The sequence below is a fragment of the Peromyscus leucopus genome, chromosome 3 (assembly GCF_004664715.2).
Source record: "Peromyscus leucopus breed LL Stock chromosome 3, UCI_PerLeu_2.1, whole genome shotgun sequence".
Taxonomy (NCBI): Eukaryota; Metazoa; Chordata; class Mammalia; order Rodentia; family Cricetidae; genus Peromyscus; species Peromyscus leucopus.
Genome location: NC_051065.1, coordinates 108,006,188 through 108,031,284, shown reverse-complemented (window position 1 = coordinate 108,031,284; position 25,097 = coordinate 108,006,188). Strand labels below are relative to the sequence as shown.

Sequence of the window (25,097 nt, the reverse complement as noted above, 5' to 3'; positions counted from 1 at the left end):
AAGCCTTTGTTTAAGGTGTCTCAGAAGAGCCCTCCAGTGTCTAGGCTATGATGCCATGAGCACTCATGAGATGGACCCAAAGAACACACAGGACACTGGAAATACAGTGCTCAGTGGAAAACCCAAGGTTTTTATGTATGAAGAAAGTAGATTTTTATAGGGATGAAGAATGCATGTTTATAAATAGTGAAGACACCGTAATAAAACACACCCAAGGGAGTTAATCCAGCCCAGCAGAAGGTCAGCAGCACAAAGGCAAAAAGGGTAAACCACGCACCTGCTACCAAAGGTTACTGCCCGGAGAAAGCAACTGACAGACCTCCACCCTCTGCTCAGACACAAAGTCTCACCAAGCTAGAATTCCCCTAACCTGACAGATTACAAAATGTCCTGCCACTGTCCTGGCTTGCTTTTTTAAATTATTATTATTATTATTATTTTGAGACAAAGTCTTACACTGTAGCCCAGGTTGGCCTGGGACTCATGGTAATTCCCCTGCCTCGGCTTTCTGATGCCAAGATCCATTGGCACGCACCATCACGCTTGGCTCAGTGACATGCCTTCTTATATGTGGCTGTTTTGAGCTGTGCTTCAACTTTCAGTTTGGAAAGATGAGCCCCTGTCCCTGGTGCAGAAAGTCCCACTGTAGACACATGAACAAAGGTCCCCTCTGTCTGCCTGCTCCTCTGCTGGTCTGGTGTCTGAGGATGGACAGTCACACAGTGACCACCACAGCTGCAGGTCTGTCGACAGGGAGGCAGGTCACCTGAGACAGTCCAGCCCTAGGCTGATGGGCATGCCCTCCACCAATGGTCAGGACACATTTAAGTCTCGACTGTAAAGTGGGTTTATGGAAGCCCCAAGGTGGTAGGACCTGGAGACGGAAACCACCTTACTGTCTGGTCCATTCAGCCTCTGACAGCAAGATCACACCACCGCAGCCCACATCTGTCCTCCCTGGGAGCAGGCTAGGCTTGTTTGTTTGTATTTTATTTTTGAGACAGGAGCTCATATTGTCCAGGCTGACTTTGAATTCACTATGAAGCTGAGGATGACCTTGAACTTCTGTACCTCCTGCCTCTGTGCTAGAACTGTAAGCTTGCACTGTCACATTTAGGCTATGTAGCGCTGGGTACCAAAGCCCAGGCTTCCTACATGCTGAGCAAGCATTCTAAAACCCGAGCTGCCGCCCCAGCCCTTGCTTGTATTTTAGATACTAAAGCCAGTATGTCCTATAAAAGTAGCAATGTGCGGCCGGGCAGTGGTGGCGCACGCCTTTAATCCCAGCACTCGGGAAGCAGAGGAAGGTGGATCTTTGTGAGTTCGAGGCCAGCCTGGGCTACCAAGTGAGTTCCAGAAAAGGGGCAAAGCTACACAGAGAAACCCTGTCATGTGCTTTTACTTAGAAACCTCATTGGAACCCTCGGTTATTTTAGTAAAAGCAATGGACAGGCACAAAGGGAGCGGTTTTCTCGGAGCTGCTGCATGCTGTCCCAAGTAACCAAAATGGAGAACAGAAGCAAGGTTTCTCTTGTGACCTTGTCCTGGCAGCTGAGCCTGTGACATTTAAGTACTCTGTGAGTGCTCACAGCCACACGCCAGCAGAAAGACTTGATTAGCACCAGAAGAGGGCCCAGTATCCAGAACTCATGCCTGCAGATACATGGAGACCCTAGCTGGCTCTGCCTCCACCCTCACCCCTACTGCCACACGCACACGTCCGTCACACAGGCCTCCCTGAGAGAAGAGCCACAGAAAGGATGCTACCTCACTGGCCAGGTAGGTGTAGAGCACTTTGCCCTTGATAACTAGCCAGAGTTTCTTCCAGCGCCGCTTGCCACTCTTACAGCGGCTCAAGTAGCCGCTGATGGCCGAGCCCTCTCCCGACGCCGCCACCTAGTGGGGAGACAAAGCAGGTAAACTGATGAAATGGCCGGGGCAAACCATCCCTGGAGGAGTTTGAAAGCTGATCGGAACTCTGGGCTCCTGTGGTTAGCGAAGCTACTTCAGGGTCTAAGACGCGGATGTAAAAAGTCTAAAGCTACCTCCAAGGAGGGCTGCCCCCACCGGAATCCTCCACCCTCCCAGGGTGGAGGATTTGTCCACCTTCAGCTTAGAAGGGATCTTGTACCTATTACCTAACAGGTATTGAGGGGCAGTCTCCTGCCTGGTGGAGTAGATGCAGCCCCACTGTGTCATCTGCTGCCAGTGTTCAGGTGACATCCTGCAGCACGGGCTCTGACAGTGGCTAACACTGAATGGGACTCTGGCACACTGTATGAGCACGTATGAGGCCCTGGGTTCCACCACCAGCACCAGAAAGCAAAGGCAACAGAAGAAGAGACCGCCAGTTTGGCGTGGAGGGCTGCAAGCCCGAGTTTCCATCAGGCTCCAGCAGTAACTGTGGATATCCCCAGGCAATTTACTGACCTCCTGCGGGCCGCCATTTCCTTACCAGTAAAAAGCATGAGACATCCTGACAGGCACAGTGCCTGACTTACAGTGAGGGAACTGGAAAGCAACATGGCCAAGTTTAGGGATAGTCTCTTTACCACTAAGCTATGTCCTAGCCAGATTTCCAAGATCTTTAGTTGGCAAACGGAGTAAGTTAATGGCTAAAACAGCATTCATTCACAAATATTCACTCCCTAACATAGCGGTTCTCAACCTGTGGGCTGTGACTCCTTTCCGGGGGGCGGCGGGCGGCAGGTGAGGGGTTGCATATCAGTTATTCTGCATATCAGAGATTTATATTACGATTCATAACAGCAGCAAAATTACAGTTGTGAAGTAGCAACACAATAATTGTATGGTTGAGGGTCACCACAGCACGAGAAACTGTATTAAAGGGTCAGAGCATTAGGAAGGCTGAGAACCACTGCCCTAACACATTTTCACACCCACTGCTTGCTTGATGATGAATATTAATGGAGACTTGAATGCAGCTGGTCATGCCTCTTGGGAAGGCTCTACTCATGGGCACACACTGCTTGGGGTTCCTACCTGCAGGATAGACCTGTGTTTAGCCAGTGTTGAGGTTTCTTGCAGAATTTCATAGTCTCAGGGAGGCTCGGACCTGTGCTATCTGCTCCCCCCCCCCCCCGCCTGGGAACACAGGGCTCACAAATACTGACATGGGACAATTAACCATGACTTCACGGGACAATCAACCATGACTGTAACTCACCAGTGACCTGAGCAGGACCCTATGGGCACTAATTCTGTGCTATGAGGCAGAAGAAAAAGAAAGATAAAAAGGAACAAAAAGATGCCTCTCAAGCACCCCCAGAGGTCTTCTGAAGACAGGAGTATTCTTAGAGATGGCACCACCTAATCTCAATATTGGGTTCTTTCCTGGAAGGAGTTCTCCTTGTCTAGAAGAGTCTGGCCAGACTGGGCACAGGAGAATCGGAGCCTGCCTCCAGAGGACAAGACCCTCCCAGGCCACTGTCTCCCATGTGTGGCTTACCTCCGCCAAGGCTGAAGGGACTTTTTTCTGCTTCTTGAAAGTGGAGGGGCTAATGCTGTGGAAGACGGAGGAGAAGGTGCTGCCCGAGGAGAAGCGGGATGAGGACAGTGGGAAGCTCATGCTGACCGGACGCTCTGCGGAGGTAAGAAGCCAGGGGAAGGGTCTCTGGAATGCTAGCTCAGGGCCCTCCGAGGCTCATGAGGGTAGGCGTGGGAGCCAATGGGACCAGGATGGCTGGCATGTTCTTTCCTGCTGATGCTGTATGTAGGCTCTGGGGGATGGGGGCCACTTTCCTGGATCCACTAGCAGGACTGTGCTCCCCCTGGACACCTTGGTGTGGCCTCAGGAAGGCCCATGATACACCTGCTGTCCCTCCGTCCTGAAAATTCTGGGCACAGCTTGTCACTTAAGTACCAAGTCTCAAGGGGCAATTCAGCGTCTAAGGGGCTCTCTGTCCTTCTCTGACCCATGAGCCCCTCCTAGCGGCCTCATAAACATGCCAAAAGATTCCAAAGACAGCACGCCCATGGAATACTCCCAGGAGTCCCACAGGAAGCTGGGGAGATGGCTCAGCAGTTAAGAGCACGTACTGCTCTTGTGTGGACCTGAGTTTGGTTCCTAGCACCCATATCAGGTGGATCATAGATGCCTGTAACTCCAGCTCCAGGGGATCAGATGCCTTCTTCTGGCCTCTTTGGGCACCTGCATTCATGTGCACATATCCACATACAAACATATATAATTAAAAATAAATGGTTTTTTTTTTAAGTTCCACAGAACACAGGTCTATGGAATACCCCGAAAAGGTCATCCATGGTGGACAGTTGCGGCAACCCTGCCGTCTCTGTGGCTTCACAGGGACACAGCAGCTATTAGGTTTTCATGGAGCCCAGGTTTTGAGCCTTGGTTTCCCCGGGGGCTGCCTTTATGCAGAACCTTCTCTCCCTTCTTCAAGAGAAAGGAGGTTCAAGATACCATAGAAGTGTCATGAGAACTTGGGGGGGAAGCCATCAGGCCTGGAAGAAGTCAAGGGCCTTGTTGAGTTACCTCTCATGGGGCCTGGGACAGGCCCATTCCTCAGCTTCAGCTCCCGGAAGCAGCCATCACAGACCTTGGCCATCCGGTTCTTGAGGCACTTCAGTGGGTACTTGTTTCGAGAACAGTTCCGGCACACAATCTGAGGCCATGTGAGGATCACACATGTAAGCTGTGAGTCACTCTCTCAGCATGTGCTCTCAACCTGTTAACCAACCCCTCAACTCCTCCTGGGAGTCCCAGGTTCCCAGTTGCTTTGTGCCATGTGGACCCCCGCTTTTCCAGGCTGGGGCGCAGAGTGTCTCTGAGCAAGTGCCCTTACCCATGAAGTGACACTCTCTCCTCCAACAACCACCATTAGGTGAGCTCCAGGGTTCTTAACATGGTGTGGTGGCGGCAGAGGAGGCCTGGGACTGGCCATGATCGATGGAGCTCCGTGAAATGGACAGGAGGAAGCTCGACTTCTCAGGGCAGCCTTGAACTCGTCTTGTCCTGGCTCCCCGAGCCCCACGGGCAGGGACATGCCCTCCCCTTCCCAAGCATACCCTCCCCCAGTCTACTACTCACCTTGCCACAGGCGTGGCAGTGGTGGCGCCTCACAGTGAGCGAGAAGTCACATCCGCAGTTCATGCACATCATGGCATGCGTGACAGGTACCAGTGTGGGGAGCCTCTCCCCGAGGCTGATCCCCAGCCTCTCCCGGATCTGTGGCAGCCAGCAACCACAGTCAGGAGGGAGCCAGGGGGACAGCTGGGGAGTGAGGCCCCCCCCCCTTTCTCCCTAACTCCGAGTAAAGTCTCCTGCATGCCTCGGTCCTGGGTTGAACTGTGGTGCCGTGCTCTGATTGGACCATGGTACAGGGGATAGGATGAGGGGCGTTGCCAAGGTCCCTGGGACAGGATGCACCAGTCGTCCGGCCGTAAGTAGCCTTCAGCGGGACCCACCCAAGGAACCCTGGGGTGGCCCTCACTCACCTCCACACTGTGGTGGAAGGCAGCCAGAGCCTGGGTCTTGTAGTCCTCCGGGAGGGCTCTGTTCAGACAGTAGTACCACTCGTCTCTCTCAGCGCAGGAGCTGTAGGCACAGGCTAGGTGAGTCACAGTGCCATGGCTCTGACTGGCACCCTCTCTCTGGCTGTGAGTCCTTGCTAAGCAGCCTCTGGGCTTGAGTCTTGCTCAATGTCCCAACCCTTCTCTACCCAGAGAGCTGAGTACCTCCCAGGAGGAAGCTGGGTGGAAATTTTCAGTGCCCACTAGGTGGCGCTCTCACCCTGTACAGGAGCTTCCCACAGTCAGGAAAAGCCCAGGCAGGGAGAAGGGACCACTTACGCCTGCTGTTCAGAGGGCAATGGGTATGGTAGACTGCCAGGGCCGCACTGCTTAAAGGGGACATGTAACCCTCCTCCAGTGTATGGGGTCTGGGATATCAGGAAAGCACACCTATCCACGGTAGCTGGTACTCCAGGTCACAAGCCAGACAGACAGCGGCGCCCCAGTCAGGAGGAAACAGTCAGCGTGGTCTGGCATCACCCTGCCAGGGCTGGGCACACAGAAACTCTACCCTGAGCCCTGAAGCTCTGATTGCATCAAGCAGAGACAAGAGGGCATGGAGCCACTCCGGGAAGCACCTCTTCCAGGAAGTCTCCCCTCCCTCTTGTGGGACCTCCTTTGTCCCTCCTATCCTACAGGGGCTCTCACCAGACCCCAAATTGACCGGCACCTTGGCCTTGCATTTCCCAACTCCTAGACTGGGAGAAGCAGATTTTGTTTATCCAACAGCTAGCTCATGGTGTTTGAATTACAGCATCCTCCGACATACTGAGACCCTCCCCCAAAGACGGAATGGACAGGGATGGGCGTTCATGCATCACCTTCCTCTTGCCCTGTTGAGAGGAAAGTGCCAAGGCTGACAACACAGCCCACTGAACGCACGACACATCTGAGTCACCTGAGAATCTCATATTGAGTCAGTCATCCATAACATTTTTTGATGAGATACTTTCACGGGGCATACAGTCCTCTGGGCACAGGAAGCAGCATTTATGTTTGGTTTTGTGTGTTTTATTTTTATGTGTGTTTTGCCTGCATGTATCCAGATGAAGCGTTCATATGCAGTACCCACGGTGACCAGAAGAGTGCATTGTAACTGGAGTTATAGATGGTTGTGAGCTGCCATAGGGATTCTGGGGACTGAACCCAGGTCCCCCAGAGGAGCAGCACGTTCAGATAGGGTCTCTCACTAAACCTGAAGCTTGTTTCTAACACACTGGCCTGCCTGTGAGACGCTCTCATCCCTGCCCGCCCTGTGCAGGGATTACCAACATGCACCACCACACCTGGCTGTTCACACGGGCTCTGGCAATCAAACTCAGGTCCTCACGTTTGTGTGGCAATCACTTTACCTACTAACCTGTCTCTGCTGCCCCTGCTTTTGGCTTTTTGAGACAGGGTCAGTCTCTTCCCTCCTCAGCCTTGAGTGCTGGAATTATCACCACACTGAGTCCTTTGTGTTTCGAGAAAGGTCTTGCTATATTACTCAGGCAGGCTTCGAACTTGTGACCCTTGTGCCTCTTTCCCTGCCTCAGAGCTAGGCATTTTCTTTAAATTATATTCTACAGAGATCTGTAACCACATAGCACTCAAGGAACACTGAAAACTGGGAGAGAAAGAGCCCTTTCCAAAAGAATACCAGGATAAAAGTGACACCATCCCCTGCCTCTGCTCCCCTGAACATCCCCACCCTTAACACTCTGCCCTGTTGCTCTCACTCCCCATACCTTGCAGACAGTGTCAGGCAGGACTCGGGAGTCTCGACCTTCAGAGCATAGGGCACTTTGTCCATCACGGGGCGGCTGACCTGCCAGGAAAACCACCAGCATCTACTTCAGGGTGTGTTGGGGGGTGGCAGGGGGTTACCACAGTCAGCTTTGTCCACTGGTAGCGGGTGGGCAGGGTTCTGACTGGCAGGGAGGCTTCCATTACCTGCCACTCTGTTGTCCCTCCTTAGCATCTCCTTCTCAGACTCCATCCTCAGATGGCATCAAAATTAACTTTCCAAAACGGTCTCTGTCTCAAGAATTCCCCAACGTGTCCACACATCCTCATGTTTGAGACCAAGATAAACCATGCTAGTCCACACATTACATATACAACAGCTGAGAGGTGTCCAGTGATGGATGGAGAACGCATCCGGTGTACACACACACACACACACACACACACACACACACACACACACGCACACACAGACACACACAGAGACAGAGACACAGAGAGATAGAGAGAGAGACAGACACAGAGATAGAAAGAGATACACAGAGAAACAGAAAGAGATATACACAGAGAGAGATAGAGAGACACAGGGAGCTTGAATGTGTGAGGAAGCAGATGTGTGTGCCTTGAAAAGGAAGAAGAACCTGACCAAGGCACCACATGGAAATCTTGACCACAATGCTAAGTGAAGCTGGCCGGCTCCAAGAAGACAAACGCTATTGGATTCTACCTAAATGAGGTCACTCACTCAGTCAGACCCATAGCAATAGAACAAACAGTGGGTACCAGGGCTGGGAGCAGGGATGGAAATCAGTGTTTAATGGATACAGTTTCTGTTTGGAAAGACAGGAAGGTTCTAGAGTTGGGTGGGCTCAGCACCGGTTCATGCCACTGAGCTCTGCCCTTACAATGTGGCGTGTATATCTTACCACATTCAACAATATGATCCAAACCTATTGGTTTGCTCCCGCCAGGTACTTTCTGCATTTATTGTTCTCCTGGTGGGGTGACCCTCCCTCTCCATGCACCATCCAGCCTGAGAGTATATCATTGGTCTCTAGTTGTATCGGGCAACCCTGTGCTTAAACCTGCTGCAATCCCCACTGAATACTGTATCTTGGGGCCTTGGTCCTCAGTGGAGGGGAGCAAGACTGGCTCCGTCTCTCTAGCATCTCCCTTGTGATGACCTTCCCACCACTGCTGGCCCTACCCCCAGGGTACCTGGCTTTAGAGATCTACCTTCATGCTGGCCACTGGCAGTGAGCTCTTCAGACGGTACTTCCCATCCTTCTGGGGGTGTGTGTAGAGGAGCGTGTCGTTCATCTGCAGAGAAGGCACCCAGTCACACCAGTCCTAGCCCTGAAGACTGCAGCAAGCTCTAAACACAGCAGGTCCCTGGGCTCTGGGGTGAAGGCCCCTGGTAGTCCTCAGCCAAGGAGCCAAGCCATACTGTGAACCCATCACCACAGTTCTGCTCTTATGGGGACACTCAAGAGGACTTGGCACATTTGCCAATGCTCTGGTACCAAGTGTTAGAGCAGCTTTATGGATAACAGCCCTTTAGGAGGAACAAACCAAATGTCTTTGACAGGTGATGGATAATCAGTCAGGCTGTGGACTATCACACAGCAACCCAAAGGTAGAGTAGGCTGCCACACTCTAGCCACGCGGCCAAATCACAGACATGCTGGGGGTAGGGGGAACCATGTGAGCACATGCCCACTGCCTTTACGTGAAGGTCCAACCCAAAGTGACAGCAAGCAGGCCAGTGGGTACCTGAGTCACCCGAGAGTGGGGAAGACCGATTGCCAGTATTAGCAGAGCTTTCTGGAAGTGTTGCAAATGTTCTCAATCCTGATCCGAGTGGTAATTATACAATGGTATATACTAGTCAACAAACCTCAACATGTAACTTAAGACGGGCGCATACAACTCTATAAACAAAATAGTTAAGAAAGGAAGTGGGGCTGGTGAAGTGTCCCGTGTCTTTAACAGCAGCACTCAGGAGACAGAGGCAGGTGAACCTCTGTGAACTGGAAGCCTGCCTGGTCTTTATGGCAAGTTCCAAACCAGCCAGGGCTACATAGTGAGACTATGCCTTTAAAAAAAAAAGAAAAGAAAGAAAGAAAAGAAAAGAGATGAAGTGGGGGCCAGTGAGATGGCTCAGTTTAATCCCAGGAACCCACGGCCTCCCTTGCTTCGGGGTTTAATTCAGGCAGCCCGTTCAGGAAACGTACAAGGCCCTTGGTGCATCACCTTGGTGCGTCCTTGAGTACAGCTGCCATGGCTTCCATGGCCTGCCTGTCTGCCACTGAGTCTCATCTGTTTCCGAGACCCTCCACTTCATCTCATGATTCTTGGCTGTCAGTCCATGTGTTTCCCTCCCATCACATGTGAAGGCCGAGAGCAAGGCTGTACGTGATCTTTGTGTTCACGTCCCAGCACTGAGGTGTTGTTTGGCGGATACTAGAAGCATAGAACTCTAAGCCGCACCACCGTCATGCTACGTAAGACTCTGGCAGTGTGGGGAGGCAGCAGAAGGTAGCCTCGCGGACAGTCACAAGAACAGCCGTGAGTGGCACAGGAGTGAGGAAACAGAGATACCTAGCAAACAGCAGGCCTACAGTTTGGCTCTTGGGGGTCCCCTAATGGCCTCTGTGTTGAAGGCGTGGTCCACAGGATGGCACTGTTTGGGAGGAATGGAACCTTTAGGGGTGGGGCCTAGTAAGAGGAAGTTAGGTCACTGGGGCATGACCTTGAGGAGACTGTGGGAACCCAGCCCCTTCCCCTTCCTGTCTTGCTTCCTAGCCATGAGGCGAGCGATGGCTCTGCCTGGTTGTGGCTTTGGGGCCACCGCAGCAAAGGCTGGTACCTCCAGGAGTGGGAGTTAGATCCTGCCTTTCCTCTTTAAAGCCTGACTGTCTCAGATACTTGTTCTAGGGACAGCCAAAACCGAAGGTGCAGTGTTTTGGGGTCCTAGATTAGGGCAAAGAGCTACTTGTAGCATGAGAGCCTGAGGTTGCCATCACTACCCCTAAAGGTCTTGGATACTCCCTAATATTCAAAGTGTGGCTGTGTGTCCTGCACAGAGTGGTGGACCAGAGCCACAATCTGGGTACCCTCCGGGCCTTGGCCACCAACCTGCTGGGGGACCTAGACAAGTTGGTTCCCTCACCCCTCGCTGTCTCACACACCATGGAGAGCACCTGAGTGGCTGGTTACAGTACGGTAAGGAAGCCCTGGTTTGAGCTGTCTAAGGTAGGTTGTGGGCCATTTGCCTCAGCAGCAGCACCAACTGTTCAAATAACACATAAGCAATGGGGTTGTTGTTGTTGTTGTTTTCTTTTCTTTGGTTTCAAGGTTCAGTTATACGTCCTGAGGGCTGTCCTAGCTCCTCTGTTGGCCCTAGAAAGTCAACAGTGGGGCCTGGCTGATAGCCGGTGCTTACCAGGAACAGGTGCCGAGGGATGTCGGCTCTTTCCTCTCACTCTCATCAGCGTTCCCTCCTTCAGGAACTCCTGCAGGGAGAGAAGCCAACCTCAGAAGTCAGGAAAGCCTGGGGAGGCTCTGGGTAGGAAGCAGTCACCACAGCGGCCAGAGTACCCAGGAACGGCTTCTGGAGACTCTGGGCTCAGGAACTCAAGCCAGGCAGCCCGACCTTCTAGAGTGTTCTCATGCAGCACCAGGCTCAACACTGCTCTGGCCACCAAGTATGAGTCCCAACTATGTATCTCTCCCTAAACGGCATCACAAAGGGTGCATTCAGAACATGGCCTTTGAAGGTTTGCTGAACGTCTGGACCTATGAAGAGTAACTCCAGCTCCATCTTTCTGAAGGATACAAACACAGACTTAGTAAGGATTGCGGGGCACAGGATCTCGGTCTGAACTGCATATGAGAGTTCACAGCATCCTAGACTAGCACCATCCTGCCTATGTGGCTTGATCCCTCATTCCAACTGGCAACGATCACACGTCTGGCTATTTTCTGAGCTGAGTTGTATGTTTTCCATCTGGAGGCTAAAAAGTAAACCAATCAATCTCTCTCCCACCCCTCCCTTTCTGGGCATAGAACCCAGGACCTTGCATATACTAAGCATGTGCTGCACTCGCAAGTATCACCCAGCCCTGTTTTGTCAAGAATGCTATTTTTATGATGCTTTCTTGGGCTTGCCTTTGAGAGCTGCTCTGATCTCTGCTTTCCTGGAGACTTGGAACTAAAAACACTTGGTACATTTTTTTCCTCACTGGAGAGTTACCCAGGGCAGCTATGGTGAGCAGAACTAACCGGCACTGTTTCTTTAACTGCCCTGAGAGGGCATCACGTAAGGAGGGGTGCAGACAAGCTCTAGGGTGGTGCCCCGTGTGCCCCACCCCTCCTAAACAGCACCTGCAGCCAGAGCCGTCTGGGGCCAGCCCAGCTGAACAATGGGCTTATCAGAGTCAAGCTGGGCCTTGTCCTTGCCCAGGCAGCACTCACCCTTCCTGGCTGGAGGAGGTCCCCTTGGCCCCGCACACTGTACTCGATGTGGACCAGCTTCTGCAGGTTTTCCTGTGGGCAGGGACAGGAGATGGTCACCCCTCCACTCCCCCACCAGGCGCTGCGTATCCTCTGCAAGGGGACATTGCCTCCACTTGAGGGGGGGTAAAAAAAAACCAGAGCTCAGAAAAGCCCAGCCCAAATCCAAGCTCCTACAAATGGCAGGCAGCATGGGGTTCTCAGCCTGGGATTTCCCAGAAATGAAAGAGGAAGGGACTGCTGCCGCACCTTTGGCCACATCAGGAGGAAGAGGAGGCTGGCAGATGGAAGTAAGAAGAATGTAGGGCCCGCAAGAGAGGGCTCAGTGGGTGAAGGCACTTGTTGCCAAGCCTGATGAGCTGAGTTCAATTCCCCAGGACCCACTTGGTGGAGAAAGAGAACTGACTCCACAAGCTGTGATCTCTGACCTTCAAATGTATGAACACGATAAATGTAAAGAGGTTTTTTTGTGTTTGTTTGTTTGTTTGTTTTTTAAAGAGCAAGGCAGTTGAAATGTTCTTGAGTGTGTGAAGGTCAAGTGTGGGCTGGTAGCACATTTCAGGGTAATAAAGCTATGGACACTGCGGATAGGACCCAGGTGTCTGTCAGAACTGAGGGCACACAGGGGACAGAGTCCTGTGAGATGCCAGTGAGCAGGCCGCATATAAGGTTTCAGCACTGGGGGGCCAGAAGACCACCAGCCCGTTAGGCAAAGACCACATGCTCTGAGAAGAGGGATCCTTGCTGTGCCCTAATACCACACTGAAGCTGACTACCCCAGAGGATGGGAAAAGACCTGTCCAAGCCCAGCCTCAGGCTCAAGGTAGAATGGGGCTGCCACAGAGCACTAGGCAACCAGACATGCCCTCCCTCAGAGAAGGCACACATGGGGAGAGGGCCTTCCTGCCTGCAGAGATGTCTGGAAACCAGGAATGGAGCTGAATGTGAGAGGCAACTTAGAGCCCTGTAGACGCATGAGACCTGGAGGGAGATAAAGACCGACAAGAATGGAGGTCAGACTAGTACCCAGACCCATCATAACCTACGACTGGCCTGAATCAGCTGGCCACTCTCCCCACATCCCACCACACATAGCACAACCAAAACAAGATGCACATGCTGTTCTGCACAGCCTCCACGCGGCTTATATTCATAGTGCTGGTATTCAACCAAAAGTCACAAGACCACTATGGTTGCAGGGCATCAAGAAACCAAGCTGGAACTGACATGGAAACTTCCTTCCAGATGGCTGGCTTTCAGAGGGCTGTGCAGGCTGCTGGGGGAGAAAAGCTATCCAAGGCATTACTCATTTACAAACGCTGCGTGCTACAAACTGACCTTCCAGGCAAGACGTACCCACTGGTGCAGTGGTGGCATGAAGGTCATGGGAGCAACCAGCCACTCTGGGGTTGGATTTGCACAGGAAGGAAGTCACGTCTGTCACCGTCACCTTAGTCAAAAGCCCACGGCTAGGGAGGTGATAGGCTCAAGAAGGATAAACGGACATGTTGTCAAAGTGCATTCTAAAAATTTATGTTTATATCTAAAAATTTATGTTTATACATATAGATGAGTGCTGCCCTCGGTCTTGATCAGAGAAGCTTGTCTCTGCAGTGGTCAGACTCCTAACTGTCAAAAGTGCTGAGTAGAGATGATGATTAAGTGTTCAGCCATAAGTTGAACATCTACACAAACCCCTAACTCCTAAGGCTCAGAGAATACTATGGAACGGGGGACAGAAAGAATATAAGGACAGGACGATGGAGAGGAGCGCTGTGAAATGCCATCTTCTAGACATGACATGGCCACTGCATTTATAACAGCTATTGGTCACCTGCCTAGTATCAAGCCAACAAGATCAGTCAACATTGCAGCAGGAAGAACTAGTTGGATTCGGTGAGTTACAATAATTAAAAAAAAGGACACTAAGGGAGATATATACTGGGGATGCTTGGGAGGATTAGAAGGGAGTTTGGGGTAGATGTAATCAAAATACATTTTTTATGTGTATGAAGTTATCAAATAACAAATAAAAGATATGCTATTTTTTTTTAAATAATGAGAACACACATCCAAAACCAAAGTTGGGTTGGGGGATGGGTGGAAAGATGGCTCAGCAAAGGACACTGGCTGCTCTTCCAGAGGACCTGGGTTCGATTCCCAGCACCCACATATCAGCTCACAACCACCTGTAACTCTAGCTCCAGGAGATCCAATGCCCTCTTCTGGCCTCCACAGGCTCCAGGTACCCATGTGGTACACAGACTTACACATTTTGCTGGCAGAACACCCATTACGTAGAATAAGATAACAATTAGAAAGTTAAAAAAAAATACAAAACTGGGGAGACAACCCCAACTTATTTTTTTCAGAGAGAAAGCAGTCAACACACTCCGGGTGACAGGCATCAGAGCTCGGAGCCAAGAACCAATGCAACTTCTCTGCTTCGGGCCTGGCGCAAAGGCAGCTGACATGCACGGGCAGATGGAGAGCTTCAGGAGGGCTGCTGACTGCACAGAGGAGTTCGGGGAAATTAAAAACGAAACACACACCCGCAGCACCAGAAACGAAGACTCTCCACAGGCTTAGCTGTGAACAGAACAGAGCTGGGGAAAGGAGGAGCCAGAGGGCATGAAGACAGATCACCAGAACACAGAGGGAAAGAAGAGGGGTGGGCAGGTGGCTGAGCACTTCAAGGGCTTGCCATGAACGCAAGTGTGATGATCTGAGTTCAATCCCCCCATACCCATGTAAAAGCCTGGGTGTGGCACCTATAATCCCATCACTAGGGAAGTGGACACCGGCCAGCCAGTGTAGCTGAATCAGTGAGTTCCAGGGTCAGTGGGGTCACAGGCCCTAGCAGAGAACCCACCACTGTCATTCTGCTAAAGGGACATCATATTAAACTGATGCCTAATGACTTATTGTGATCCCCATAGATGATTAGCGCATCTCTCAACCTTCACCAAAGAAGCTGCTTTTAGCAACAGACACCCACAATTGGTTAAAGTGGAGAGAATGAGAGACTGCAGAATACCCAACTCTAAGTGGGATGACTATATCACACCTGAGCCTTGTAAGGCTCAGGGGTCGATGTGGAAGAAGAGGCAAGAAGACTATAAGAGCCAGAGGCCGTGGCTGACTACAAGAACACTGTGTCTTCCAGACTCAGCAGGACAGCCGCGCAGATGAACTCACAGCAGCTGTGACAGCATGCACTTGCAAAAACCCAAGCCAGCATGGGGAGAAGGAAGGTGGGCATGAAGTCCAGCTCCTAACTGAGGGGCTACTGGCAACTGACAGCTGCTGGTGGAGGGAGAGTCAGTTTTCTTGAAGGATATGATCCCCTGTATGTCTACCATGTTCCAGTGGAAAGCTACACACTCGAGAGTTTATGTATGGGCAGCAATGATTGGACCTAATTGGGGGGGGCACAAATTAGAGTGAGGAAGGGGTGCTGGCTCTGGGGGGAGGGGTTGAATATGATCAAAATACATTGTGTGAGATCCTCAAAGAACTAACTAAAAAAGAAAAAAAGAAGGTGGAGAGTAGCTGAGGAAGAAACCAGTATTGACTTCCACATGCATGTACACATTTGTGAACATGAATACATACACAAAAAAAGAGGGAAAGGAAAGTGTGAGTATGAGTGAGTGTGTGTGTGTGTGAGTGTGTGTGTGTGTGTGAGTTAATTGGGGGGGGGGGTTGAGAATAGAGCATCCAGAAGACTTTTCTGAAATAAATGAATGACTAACAAAACTCAGATCCAAGCAAGAAGCTCAGACTGATGGGCCCAGCACACCCTATTCCCCTTATGTCCGTCAAATTTCCCAAACCAAACAACTGTTTATTTGTTTATTTATTCATTTTGAGACCTACTCTTGCCATATAGCTCAGGCTGGCCTTGAACTTGCAGCCATCCTCCTGTCTCAGCCTCTTGACTTCTGGTATTATATGCATGAGCTACTGTGCCCAGCTAACAGAAGATACCACGGGAATTCAAAATGGAAGGACGCACAACACAAAGGGCAAATATAAACATCATAACAACATTCTTAGCAGACTGCGTGAGTCAGAAGACAATGGTGTGCCATCTTCAAGTGACCAAGAGAGAAAAAAATTAACCAAATCAGCTTTTAATACCCAGGAAAAATATTTTTCAAAAGTGAAGGTAGGCCGGTCAGTGGTGGTGCACGCCTTTAATCCCAGCACTCAGGAGGCAGAGGCAAGCGGGTCTTTGTGAGTTCGAGGGCAGCCTGGTCTACAGAGCGAGATCCAGGAAAGGTGCAAAGCTACACAGAGAAACCCTGTCTCGAAAAACAAACAAACAAACAAAAAAAGTGAATGTAAACTGCTCAATTAACTACATAGGAGACAGATGGTGGGTTCTCTCTCGTGGAGTGAAGGATTTTGATAAGCAAGGTGAGGGGTTAGAACCATTCAGGTGGTAGTGATTCGAGTAGACAGGCTGATTAGGTATGGGAATATCCACCCATGTGTCTACACCCAGGTCAGTAGACACATGTCTTTTTCTTCACTCTGTCAATCAGAAGCACCTAACAGAAATGAGGGCACAGTAGCTCAGTGTCTAGGTGAGTGCTCTACCCCTGAGCTCTCTCTCAGCCAGGGAAACTTGGAGAGACAGTCTACTATTTTTGTAGAGAAGAATGAATGCACCACCAACAAACCACCACACACTCAAAGGGAGAAGCACGGGTCAGCTGAAAGAGCACCCTAGAACAATTCTTGCAATAGGAATTCTTCCATTCTTAACATTGCGGGTTTAAAAATTGTTTTAATTCGGCTCTTCTCTATTTTGAGAAGTAAATAAATCAGTGTGGGTTAAAATAAATGTCCACAAATCGGTACTGACATAAATGATTAGTCTGTTTTATGTATGAGGTGGGGCTGTACCCATCACTGTGAGGGAAGACACACATCTACAAATAAGATTCTAGAACATTTAGGAGGCCATCAGCTTAAAGGAAGAAGGAAGGAGTCTCTCTGTAACACTTCAGTGTGGGCTGTGCACAGTGGCTTTCTTTCAGAGACTGAGGAAAAAGTGGGGACACATGATCTCAGTCAGGGGACCAGGGTCACAATCATACCATGACAAGATGGAATCCCCCTTTTGTGATTTCCTTCCCCTGCACCCACAAATCGGAAAACCTCAGATTCCAACAGTGGGTGCCCTGCAGTATACCTGACCATGCTCCCTCAAGACCTCCACAGTCATCAAAGTCAGGGAACATCTGAGAAACTGGATCCAAGGGGAGCCTTCAAAGATGTAATGACCAACATGGTGGATTCTGGAGCAGGACATGGGGCCTGTGAGATCTATGGGTAATGATGCCATTTCCAACAAGCTCTTAACACAAACAGGGCTCTGCATTAATAGAAGACATTAACAACCAGGAAACAGAACCCATGGGAACTCTTCATATTAGCTTCTTAAAATTTTTTGTAATTTAAAAAAATTGTTCTAAGAATAAATTATGCTCAGAAAGCAGTATGGTGGGCTCCAGGGGTTGGATGAGGGGTGGTATTCAAGGGGACAGAGTTTCAGTTGGAAAGATGGGGACATCCTGGAGATGGGCTTCGTCACAGCCGCACAGTTTAAAGATGGGCTAAGGGCTGGGAGAAGGGGCACATTCCTTTAATCCAAGCCCATGGGAGGCAGAGGCAGGCAGAGCTCTGTCTCCGAACAAAACACAACAGCAGCAGCAGCAGCAACCACACCTGGCTAAGGCTATGAGTGGACTTCTGCAAAGACAACATACAGATGGCCGACAGGTGTATGCAAAAGGGCTCCACGTCACCCACTCAGTATTGGGAAATACAAACCAGACCCATGAGGCACCACCTCCCTCAGAGGAGAGAGCAGTGTTGAAGAGGAGGAAAAAGACTCAAGTGTTGGTGAAGGTGTGGAGAACAGAGACCCCTGGGGGGATGCCAGTGAATTCAGCCTTAGGGCAATTAAGTTTGGAGTTTCCTCAAACTACTGAACCTACAGTATGATTCAACAACCCTGCTAGATACCTCTAAAGGAATCAGAATGGGCCTGCCACACAGACAGACACACTCACTCGCGACAGCAGAGAAATGGAAGCTTACATACACACAAGAGAGTATGATTCAGCCTGAGAAAGAACAAGATCCATTCATTTAAACAAGAAAAGGAATAGGAGATCATTATGTTAAGTGAAGTAAGCCAGTCACAGAGAGACAAACACTTCCAGCTCTCCAGAGGGGACTGGAGGGAAAGCTGTCCCATGGGAGATGAGTGCCGAGATGAGACCAGAGGGTGGGAATGGGGAGGGTGTTGCTCACTGGGAACTGAGTCACATCTGGACAGGGGCAGGCAGCTCTGTTGACCTACTATATCATGTCATGACTATGGGGACACTGGTACCCTGTGCTCAAGACACCTACAAGGATAGAACAAGGCACCATGAGGAGGTAGGCATGTGCAGCTTGATTCAGATACTACACAGTGTCAATGGGAGCAACCTCGCATGGTAACCCTTAACAGGTGCTGCATTCATGAGTTCAAATCCAGCCATCTCATCCATGTCAGAGTGAACAGGGCAGCCATGTGACCAAGGCCTCAATTCTGCACCAACACTGTCCCCTCCAGGAAGCCTCCCTGTCCTCATAGTCTGTAAGTATTCCCAAACCCTGAAAGTGACTTACAAGCACCGACACTTTCCAAACAGGGTAGCGGTACCATCAGGCATTTTAAGGCTAATATCAATAAGACCACCCTGGGTGCTAGATGGAAATGTATGGACAGGGCTGGTCCAGAGCCTGAAGGCTCCTCCCAGCAGGAGGTGATGAGGCCTGGTCTGATGGCGGCAGAGCTTCACCCTAGCCTGAGGAACACAGCCTCTGAGCTCAGCTCTGGGTTCTCCAACTGTGTCACAAGCAGAGCCCCTGGTCAGACCTGAAAGCATGGGGGTCTCACCTGAAGTGGCTTGCCTGTGCCTCCCACTACAGCATCCACCTCACCATGACTCAGGTGTGGCTGCCCCATCCCTCCTATGGGTACTGTGTATGGAACCTCACCTTTCCCTGGGAAGGGGAGGAGACACATTCATGTCACCTTAGAGGCAGGACTTCCTGAAGCAGCATGTGGAGAACAGCACCAGCTTCTACAGTGACGGGGTCCTGGCCCCGAAGCACCTCTATCTTCCAGCTGCACTGATGAAGCCTCACTGCATGCACAGGATGCCCAAGTGACAAAGAGTGAGGTATGACATCCTCACGGTGGGAGATAAGAGGACCAGACGACTGTGATGGTTGGGATCCTCCTGGAAGCAGCCCCAGACACTGACCTTTGTTTTCAAGCCTGTTGCCTTCAGCTTCCACCTCTACTGCCCACCCTAGCCAGCTCTAGCCTCTGTTCCCAGATCCAGACCTACCAGCTACACGGGGCGACAAAACACAGTTGATGCATCCTGGATCCCCCATCCCCAGGCTCTGCCCTGGCCCTTCCTTCCCTGTCTTCTCATCAACATGTACATGCTTAAGGACCCTCCACAGCAGGCCCTATTATCAGAAGTGATGCTACCTCCTCCAACCCATCCTCTGAACACTTCAGGACACTCCGTCCTCTGAACCCTTAGTCCCTCCTCTCTCGCTAACCATTAGCTATGGTTATTTGCATCCATGGTCACTGTTCTGAAGAGCTCAAGGCCTGACTTTTAGGTAATGTCCCCAGATGCCATTTCCTATTCTGTGTGGGTTCTCTGTGCATCTGCTATAGCAGAGCTGCTGAGCACTGCCTTGGCACACACACCACTATCATCCCCTTCTATGCCAGTGAAAGACATGACTAATGGATTGCTGAATTTTCTCATTAGGCTAAGACTCAGCCTCTGGCTCATTTTCAACACACAGCTCTAGTGTGGTAACAGCCTGGTGAATATGTGGATACAGATGACCATAAAAACTACTCAGGTAGAGCTGGGATGTGGAAGAGAGACTGACATCCTCAGCAGAAACCAGAAAACACCCAACCAGTGTCCAACAAACAGGATACATGCCATCACAAGAAGATGTATACCCAGAGCTCAGGCACCCAGAAGACCAGTGATTCTGACTTTGGAGATATGAGGTGTTCCTAGGAGTGGAGCACATCAGTTACTGAGACCGTGGGAAGTGGCACTGTCTATCAAGACTGTGCAAGTCGATAACCCCTCACAGTTCAAATGGAATCAGAGGCCCAAAGAGGAACACACAGGCCATACAGCAAATGTCAGGCCAGAACCCAAGGCTCTTTGCAGAGCCCCAGGAGATGGACAGTGGGGTAGCACAAGGCAGATGAGCAGGATGAAGCAGGTCCTGGAGTATCTACCCCAGAGAAGAAGCCATGGCTGGACTTACCCCTTGCTCCATGCTTTCATTGGCACGGTCTGTCACTTTAGAGATGAGAGTCAGAGCACCTGGGGGACAAAGGACAGATGGCAGCGTTATGAGGTCTAGTCCAGCTTCCACAGCCCTTACCTCTTCTTTGGCTGTGTGCCTTCTCTGTCTCACCTGTGGCGGGTCACCAGGGTGGAGTGGCACCAGTTTTTCCCGCTACAGCATCAGGTCATGAGCCTAACCCCAGCTCCTCCATGACTTCCTCAGTTTCCCTGGCTGCTGACTATATTACAGTGGGTCCACCCTGGTAGGGGCTGAGGCACCAGCCCAGGAGGGAACATGGTGTGGCTACGGGAGCCGTGAACATCTTAAAGCATCCTTCTTAGATCCCCCAGCTCCACGACCTTCTCTTCCTCTGCTGGACAGATCCCTCAGGCTCCCACAGCTAAGGACAGTGGAGGTCATCTCTAGAGACTTGAGGAGTCTGGCAGACAACCCAGAGATGTCATATGCAGAATACACCCAGCTGGGCCTGTTCCATGTCTACACGGGACACTGGTGTAGACTTGAGGGTTGGTGGATAGAGACAAATCAGGGGGTGTAGCTTCCTCCGGGGTCTCTCCAGACTTACTCTGAGTGTTGTCATACTCGGCTGAGTCTGGGCACAGGTTGTTTAAATAGTCTGGAGGGAGAGGGAGAGACAATAGTCAGTTCTACCAGTAAGGCGGCCTCCTGTCTTCCACGGTTGACCTCCCCTCTCTAGAGAGGGAAGAGATCCACAAGAATGGAGTGTCCATATTCTCACCACATCAGTCCACCCCGAGACGAGGACCCTTTTGGTGTCCTGGCCACCACTACCAGTCACTCCCTCATTCAACCCCTATCTATTCATGATCTGCTATGTACCTGGTACGGCACACCTCTGGGACACAGACACAAGAAAGTACTCGCTGTCTGTTGCAAGGTTACGAGCAACGACAAGCCACACAGCCCTGTATTACAGCCGGTCCACCCTGGCAGGGCCTAAGAGGGAGCACGGTGTGGTTAAGGGAGCCGTGAACATCTGAAAGCATCCTTCTTAGATCCCCCAACTCAGTGACTTCCTCTTCCTCTTCTGGACAGAGCCCTCAGGCTCCCACAACTAAGGATGGTGGAGGTCATCTCTAGAGACTTGAATCTGGTAGATCCCCCAGAAGTGTCATATGCAGAATACACCCAGCTGGGCCAGCTCTGGGTCTATATTCCAGGATGGGGGACATTACCTCTTGATATGGCCCTACCCCTGCTACCCACCTTCTTCTGCCTTGCTCCTTGAAGTCTGGCCATACAGGCAGTCTTGCTACCCCTTGAGCATGTTCCTACCCTAGGGCCCCTCTACTTGTAACCTCTTCTAGAGCTTCATATAGCTCATGTTCTTTCTTTGCTCACACCTTTGTTTTATGTCACCTCCTTGGAGAGGTCTTCTCTGCCACATATAACACCTTAGCCGTACTTCCTAGTCCTGTAACCTACTTGCTTTTTCGGTAGCATTCTCAACATGGATGTTATGTATTCATATATTTTAATATGAATTTGCATACTTGGATATAAAATCATTGGCACTAGGGACGGACCCAGGGCCTGGCATATGCTAAGCCCATGGCTTGTCACAGTCGTCTCTCTTTTCATTTTGACTGTCCTTTGCTGCCACTGGCAGCATTCGGCACAGGGCTGGTACTCAGGCACGGCACAGCGGCTACTTCTTGAACTGAAGGAGTAGATTCTTTAGTCCTCAACGCCAGCAAAATTTCCCTGTGACCCCTCAAACTGCACGTGCCCTATTCTGCAAGGGGAGTCAGAAAGACACTCACGGGAGCCTCAGAAACAGGATGGGGCCTGAGTGTGGCCTGTGAGTGTGGAGCTCAGCACAGAGGCAGGGTGTCTGCAAGGCAGAGGGAAGCGAAGAGAGAGGGCCTAGTCCTGGGGCCTGTGAGGTCCCCTGGTGATTTGAGTAAGAATACCCCCATAGGCTCGTATGTTTGATGCCCGGTTACCGGAGAGTAGCATTATGTGAGAAGAATGAGAAAGATTAGGAGGTGTGTTCTTGCTGGGGTAGGTGTGGCCTTTTGTTGGAGGAAGTCTGTTGTTGAAGGTGGGCTTTGAGGGTTCAAAACTCCACACCAAGGCAAGTATCTCTCTGTCTTTCTATCTGTCTGTCTGTCTGCCTGCCTACCTGTGGATTAGTATCTAGTTCTCAGCTACTTTATCACCACACCTGCCATGCTCGCCCCATGCTCCCTACCATGATGGTAATGGATTAACTTCTGAAACTATAAGCAAGTCCCCAATTATACGCTTTTTCTTATAAGAGTTGTCTTGGTCATGGTGTCTCTTCACAGCAATAGAACAGTGGTAAAGACAGTTACCCGTTGGCAAGCCAAAGAGAAGAGGCAGCCAGAGTGGCCAAAACGCAGGAGGTGGGAGGGAGACTAGACAGCATGTTGCAGAGTTGGGAAGGACAAGAAGTAGCATGCAGCAAAGCCACAGGATGTCGGCAAGCCTGAGGTGGAAAATGTCCACTCTTCTCACCATGAGGGGGCCTAAGAAGGCAGCTTTTGCAAGACGTCAGCTGAATTAGAAAATACACAGTGAGAGTGTCACTAGGTTTCTGTGTTTGGGGACAGGAGGAGCCACTGAAGCAAGGTCTCCAAGGTGGCCGGAGGGGGGGGGTGGTGGCAGTGTATGCGAATCTGTGGGGTCCTGAGGATCTGGAGCTGTGCCTGCTTATATGCACGAAGTGAAGTCCTTATTCCCACGTTACCCCACCTCAGTCCACCGGGACCCTAATGGCTCACCAGTGAGCAACACTTGGTACTGGAAGAGGCGCTGGACGACACGCAGCATACGATGCTTCATGCTCTGGCCGCCCCCTTGTGAGCTCTTCTGCTTTTGAGAAGGGAGGAGAGATGCCATCAGAGACCCCACCACCCACAGACACACTTCCTTCCGCTTCCCCACCAGGTGCAATCACCCACGTTGTCAGACCCAGGCTGTCTTCTGCCCAGAAGCCCTCTTGGGTCATCCCTCTGGGTTCAAGGTCATGCGCGGTAACTCACTCCTCTGAGGCCCTATTCTGTTCCCAACATTAGTAACAGAGATAAGCTCCCCTTTGCCCACCCAGGAGCTAGGCTTCCAGTTTGTGACCAATGCTGGCCATTTCCTTGGTTGCCCTCTGGCTGGGCCTCAGTGTGGTTGATAGAAACGACAGAATTAGCTCTAAGTTTCTTCCCACGTCCTAGCCACCCATTGCCCAACAGGGGTCACTCTGTCCTGGGTTCCCCTCTTGTGGGGTGGCCCTTCTAACCCCCGACTGGGTCTCCCGATCTGCTGCCCAGTTCGGTCCTTTTGGGTGTCTCATTTTCCTCTCTTAACGTCTTTCCATGTCCCCCTGCCTGGGCCCCACAACATCCTTAAAGCAGGGTCTCTAAAGACCTGGGGTACCCACCTCAAATTCCCGGACGGTGGTGGCCAGCCGGGGTGAGAGCAGGCAAGCCTCAGCGAGCAGCCCCAGGTACCTGTCGAACTGCAGGATGTGTGCGGCATGGTGTTCAAATTCCTGCTCGCGGGCCAGGAAGATGTCGGCCACCTGCTGTTGGCCCTCCCCACCGCTAGAGAGAGGACAGAGAGCGAAAAGTCAGCCTTGGGACTAACAAAGGCTGAGAGGAAGGGTTCTGGAGGCCGCTTGGCTTGGGGTACACAACTTACCACCTCTCGCCGGGCTCCCTGTTTTTCACCCGGAGACAGCATTTTGTATTTGTGGAGGTTTTTGTCTGCCTCCCCCCCACCCCAGGTGGCATAAGTGGGGTATGGGACCCCAGGCTGCTCACCAATCCCCCAGCCTCTGCTCCAGGTTCTCCAGGATGCCCTGGTGAAGGTCGCAGATAGCTGGGAGCTCCCGCAGGCCCTGCCGCAGCTCCTCTTGGGCCAGTGGCTCTCTGCCCTCTTGCTCTATGTCCTCCAAGGCCCTCAGGACGGCTCCATGGAAATCCTGCAACCCCAGAGGCCTGTTACGCACCGGGCGGGGAGGGCCCTTGAGGCTCCAGAGCCCTGACCTGAACAGAGGCAGCTGCAAGAGCTGAGGCCAATGTCATTGGCTCCACACTGTCACCTGTGGATCAGGAAGGCCAGCTTGTACCCACTTGCTACAGGGCTGTCTTCGCTATTGTTCACACAGAGCAGTGTCATGCTGTGGTGACTTGGCCAGCGCTCTTTGTCTACAAGACAGGGAATCAGTTGGTGATTCCTTCGCTAAGGAAACGCATAGTCCTTGCTTTCTAGTTCTCCAACTTTGAAGACGCTCAAGTGCGGCACTGTTTTCAAAAACAGCTTTAAAAAGCCACAGCAGGGCCGGGTGGTGGTGGCGCTCGCCTTTAATTCCAGTGCTCAGGAGGCAGAGCCAGGTGGATCTCTGTGAGTTCGAGGCCAGCCTGGTCTACAGTGTGAGATCCAGGAAAGGTGCAAAGCTACACAGAGAAACCCTGTCTCGAAAAACCAAACCCCCCCAAAAAAAAACAAACAAAAAGCCACAAAGCCACAACAGGGCCAAAGAGATGGCTTAGTGAGTTAAAACACTTGCTGTCAAGTATGACGAGTTCAATCCCTGAGACCCACAGACTGGAAGAAGAAAACTGACTCCCATAAATTGTAATCTGACCTCCATATGTGTACAGTGACATGAGTGTATATAAATACATACACACTCATGCACACACACACACATGTATAATATTAAAAATAAAAGACACGGTAAAAATAAAAATCAAGAACCTTGATCAGAAGTTCAAAGTTATCCTCGGCTATACAGAGTTTGAGGCCAGTCTAGGCTACATGCCCCGCCCCCTACACACATACACACTAAAAGGAAAAGCTACAGCAGGTGTCTGTGACCCCAAAGTTTAAGA

At 51.1% G+C, this 25,097-nt stretch overlaps 1 protein-coding gene across 1 annotated transcript in view; it reads right to left on the bottom strand.

Moving 5' to 3' along the window:
• Positions 1-25,097, bottom strand: part of Fgd5 (FYVE, RhoGEF and PH domain containing 5) — a 98,869-nt gene that overhangs the window by 3,196 nt on the left and 70,576 nt on the right. Inside the window, 15 exon segments of the mRNA XM_028854940.2 lie at positions 1,768-1,896; positions 3,470-3,603; positions 4,517-4,646; positions 5,072-5,209; positions 5,479-5,578; positions 7,281-7,360; positions 8,515-8,598; positions 10,724-10,741; positions 10,743-10,793; positions 11,755-11,826; positions 20,179-20,237; positions 20,789-20,839; positions 22,992-23,079; positions 23,642-23,804; positions 24,024-24,184. Of these exon segments, the coding sequence (XP_028710773.1) occupies positions 1,768-1,896; positions 3,470-3,603; positions 4,517-4,646; positions 5,072-5,209; positions 5,479-5,578; positions 7,281-7,360; positions 8,515-8,598; positions 10,724-10,741; positions 10,743-10,793; positions 11,755-11,826; positions 20,179-20,237; positions 20,789-20,839; positions 22,992-23,079; positions 23,642-23,804; positions 24,024-24,184 (1,458 nt within the window).